Here is a 4,239-nt window from a genome sequence, read left to right as displayed (position 1 = left end):
CAGCCCTCGGGCCGGGTGGCCGCTGCCCTGAGGCCCTGTGGGGATACAAGGCCGGGCCCTGTCAGACGCACCGAGCAGGTTTGCTGAAGTGACGGGAAACTGAAAGTTTTTACCCTGCAAAGGGAGTGACCCTCGGCCGGGGCCGCTCCGTAATGCGGGGCTTTCCAGCGGTGCGTACACCCAGTGCAGCGCCTGGGCAAGTTCTGTGCCTCCCGCCCGAGGTTTGGTAACCAAGCCCTGCCCCGGAGCGGAGGAGAGGCAGAAGCCCAGAGGGATGGGGATTTGTGTGTGCTGGTGGCAGGAAACTCAGGGTGGGACCTGTGTGCCGCAGGGATGGCCGGCAGGAGCCAGGACCGGAGCCTGCGGGAGGAGCTGACCTGTGCCATCTGCTGCGAGCTCTTCAGCGAGCCCGTCATGCTGGACTGCATGCACCACTTCTGCAAGGGCTGCATCCAGGAATACTGGGAGAGCTGCGCCCACGTCCCTTCCTGCCCGCAGTGCCGCCGCAAGTTCCCCAGCCGCGCCTTCCGCACGCACTACCTTCTCTCGGGGCTGGTGGAGAAGGTGCGGCGCTGCGGCTCCGAGGAGCACCAGCACAGGATGCAGGTGAGCGGCTTCTGCTAGGCTGGGAAGAAGGGGACAGGTGCCACGTGAGCCCTGTGCAGCCACCAGCCCCTCCTCCCACAGGCAGTTCACCCACTGTGAAGCCTTATCTGACCCAAGTGCAGTGACATATGTGTCTCTTCCTGATAAGTCCCTCTCCCTATTTCCTTACAGCTCTCTGTCTTTTGAACACTTTCTTTTGCATTAGTTTCCCTCACTGCTGTGTCCAATTCCAACCACAGCTTTGTTGTTTCTCACTGAGGGACCGTGTGGCCAGGGGCGAGGGCTGCTTGTGCCAGGTGCTCTGCTTGAGGGGACAGTCCCTGCACAACTCAGTTCATAAATCACAGTGTTTAAAGCTTGTGCAAACAGATATCCCAGGCTGGAGCTCCCAGTCTTCAAAATAAATTGGATTCATTACATGCACACATATATAATTCTCAGGGCTGTGCATCAGGTGCTTGCTTCCCCTTACAGCCTTTATATGAGATCATGTTGCAGTCTCCTGATGCTGACCCTAGGAATTGGGACTGCTCCTGAATCACAGCAGAGTGGTGAAATGGCCTCCTTACCTTCTTTTCCTTGCTCCTGCAGAAGCACCTGGAAGATGCTTTGCAAGCTCGTCAGAAGGAGATGGAGAACTTGCTGCAGAGGAAGCGTGTGACACAGGAGGACATCTGCAGCCTGACGGTAATACCCTGTGGGAGCTGCTCTTCAGGCAGCTTCTGGGGCAGTGTTTACAGAGGATGTGTGTATCACTTCAGCTGAAGTTTAGCTCAGCTTCCTGTAAAAATCTAGTTGAGTAGCTCTGGGGATCCACACAAACTCCCCTGCGTGTAGGCCCAAGTTCATCACTGCTGGATATTCAGCAGAGGTTTTGGGAGGAGCATTAAGCACTCTTTAAGGCAGTGTTTACAAAGTGCGTTGGTGCAGCAGAGCTGAGACATGGTGAGTGGTGAGAGCTGTGGGCAGCCTGCTCTGGCCCTGCAGTGCTGCTTCTTTGGGAGAGCATTAACTCTTGGCAGCTCTGAAATCCTCTCATGTCAGAAGGGATGGCAGCAAAGCTGAAGGAACTGTGTCAGTGGCAGGGTTGGCACTGCAAAAGTGGTGGCCTTGTCACACGGACGGTGTTGGGATTCACTGTGAAGCTCTGAGGTGAATGAGGAGCCCGAGTGCTCTCCATGGGCTTGAGAGGTCCAGGCTGCCCATTTGTACAAATCCATGAAGTGAGAACAGCTACTGCCTGACTGTGCTGCTTTCTTGGGTGTCATAAAAGCATTAAAAGCCAAGGAAGGTGAGTTTAAGGAAAATAGAAGTAGTTCAGGGATGAGATAAAACTGAGAGGGGAAAAGAACCACTGTCTTCTGACGGGAGCCTCTGATCCCACAGCCTGCACCATTTCAAACCTCTATCCTCTTGCCAGGTGTGGAATAGACCTTTGAGATAATGAAGCAGTATTAGCAAATAAGCACATGTTGTCCTGTTGCTGTGCAAGAGCTAAGAGGTGTCTCAAGAGTAGGGGAGCAAATCGCTGATCTGAACAGGGAGGCCCTGTACCTCCTCTGTGGTTCTGGTGTGTCAGCACAAGCACCTGCTAGAGCAAAGGGAGTCTGGTGAAGCTTCACATCTCTGAGGGAGGTGGGTTTCCTGTGGGGAGGAAGGGATGTACGCTTCAGGAAGCGCTCCTTGAGAAAGTAATGAGGGCTAAGGTTGCACTTGGAGATTAAAAGCTTAAAGATTTAAGGAAAATAAGAAGTCATTGGCTGTCTCTTGTAAACAGGCAGGAAGGTAGCGAGAACACAACAAGGTTGGCTGGCGAGTAAACAACTGGAAAAATATGACCTCTGGATAGAGCTGAATAGGATTTTATCAGCCTTAATGACAGAGATTAGTTTATGCAGCTCGCCCGTCAGGCAGCTCTGCTCAGGGTCTGGAACGCTGTGAAATAAATCCAAACTAACCTGAACAGCTGAGTCTGCAGCTCCACAAAATTTAAAGAGCTCCAGTCTTGCCCACAGGCAAATTCCTGGTGGTGTGGGAGAGGGCTGTGGCTGTGTGTGGGGATTCCTAGTTACGGTGACCAAGCCTTTGGTGGATCTGGTTTTTTGGGTTTGTGGGGTTTTTTTTCTTTGGCTCTGCAGCCTCGAAAGTTGTCCCTGTGTCTTGTTCTCCATCCAAAATGTCACGGCTGTGTCTAAAGCTCAGATTTCCAGGGCTCTGTCAGCAGAGTAACAGGCCCAGCCATCTGGTGCACCTACTTGCGTGTTTTAGCTGTTGGACTCACCTTCTGCCTCCTCCCTCTGCTCAGAAAGTGTCTGGGGAGCTGAACTTCAAGATTCGGGCTGAGTTTGCTCGCCTTCATCAGATCCTGGAGGAAGCGGAGAGAGCTGTGCTGGCAGAGCTGGGTGACAAGGAGGAGCAGTCACTGGCACGGCTGCACAGGCACGTTGGCCAGCTGGAGGAGGGGATAGCAGTGCTGCAGAGGGACATCGAGCACGTCAAGCAGACCCTGAGCAAGATGGAAGATGTGTCACTGCTGGAGGTGAGATGCTCGGCTGGCCCTGGCAGGAGGATGAGGGATGTTGCAGGATCTGAAATTGGGATGGGAGAGTCTTAAATGACAGCACTAGGCTGTACCCGAAAGGTGTTCTCACTGCCATCCCTCTGGATTAACTGCCCAATCCCTTGGAGTGTGGAGACTTTTGCCATAAGGGATACAGTGATCTCAGACGTGGTGGGTCTTGGGAGCCTTTACTCCTTCTCTGTCCAAGTGTCCAGTCAGTTTTCCCCAGGATGCAGATCCTGGTAGCTTGGTTTCCTCTCTGTGCTGTGTGGCTGCAGGAGGCAGGACAAGGAGCTTATTTGTGCAGCTGCATGAATTAGAGTGACTGCTAATTCTCTCTGCTTCTCACTGCAGGTGGAGAGCCTGGATATCAGGTATGTGTCTGGCATGAAAGAAGCTGATTCTCTTTTCAGGAGCTTATCTTAGTCCCTGGCTGGGACCACATGTGAGAGGCACTTTATCTCAAGTTTTTAAAGCGTCACAAATTGCTCAGGAAGGTGCTGGTGCAGTGCAAGGTGGAGGCTGGTCCCCAGCATACATTGGATGCTCTTCCCAGGGCGCACCCTACATGTTGAGATGGTGGGACGAGTGGATAGAGGAGACATGGTGGTTTGGGATGGGTGCAGCAGCCATGCATGCTGCAAGAGGGAACAAGGCTGATGACACAAACTTTGGGTGCTTTGTCTTCTCCGTGCTCTTTCTTAGCTTCTTATTACTCATGGGGCTGCAAAACTGACTCTGAGGTGCAGGTTTGTCAGAGGCTGGGAGTAGCTGAGGGCCGGAACTGCCATAGGGAACGTGTCCATGTCCCCTCCCGGATGCAGCCTGACTCCACAGGCCCGGCCTGTTCAGCCATGCAGGAATCCTGTTGGGTGTGCTGGGCGTGGGTTTGCCAGGAGTCCCTGCTGCACGAGTGGTGCTGCTGGCTCTATCTTGGACACCCCTGCCCTGAGCCACTCACTTCACTGCGGGCAGAGCTGCATCAGGCAGAGCGAGCAGCTGCCAGAGGTGTTTGTATCCCATCTTTACCAAATCTGTCACATGCAGCAGTGTCCTGCAGCCCTGCCTGGGCT

At 53.7% G+C, this 4,239-nt stretch overlaps 1 protein-coding gene across 3 annotated transcripts in view; it reads left to right on the top strand.

Moving 5' to 3' along the window:
• LOC103611397 (zinc-binding protein A33-like) overlaps window positions 1-4,239 on the top strand; it is a 6,703-nt gene that overhangs the window by 652 nt on the left and 1,812 nt on the right. Inside the window, exons 1-5 of one of the 3 annotated variants that reach the window (XM_017728093.1) lie at window positions 7-78; window positions 332-606; window positions 1,198-1,293; window positions 2,912-3,145; window positions 3,521-3,540. In XM_017728093.1, coding sequence (XP_017583582.1) covers window positions 334-606; window positions 1,198-1,293; window positions 2,912-3,145; window positions 3,521-3,540 — 623 coding nt within the window. In that variant the 5' untranslated portion in view covers window positions 7-78; window positions 332-333. Of the gene's footprint in view, window positions 1-6; window positions 171-331; window positions 607-1,197; window positions 1,294-2,911; window positions 3,146-3,520; window positions 3,541-4,239 lie in introns of those variants that run through there. The other 2 variants (XM_008628908.2, XM_017728094.1) reach the window with 2 other exon arrangements.

The sequence above is a fragment of the Corvus brachyrhynchos genome, unplaced genomic scaffold, assembly GCF_000691975.1.
Source record: "Corvus brachyrhynchos isolate BGI_N302 unplaced genomic scaffold, ASM69197v1 scaffold21, whole genome shotgun sequence".
NCBI classification, from domain to species: domain Eukaryota; kingdom Metazoa; phylum Chordata; class Aves; order Passeriformes; family Corvidae; genus Corvus; species Corvus brachyrhynchos.
Note: the sequence above shows the minus strand (reverse complement) of the source record. Positions and strands in the feature narration are given on the sequence as shown.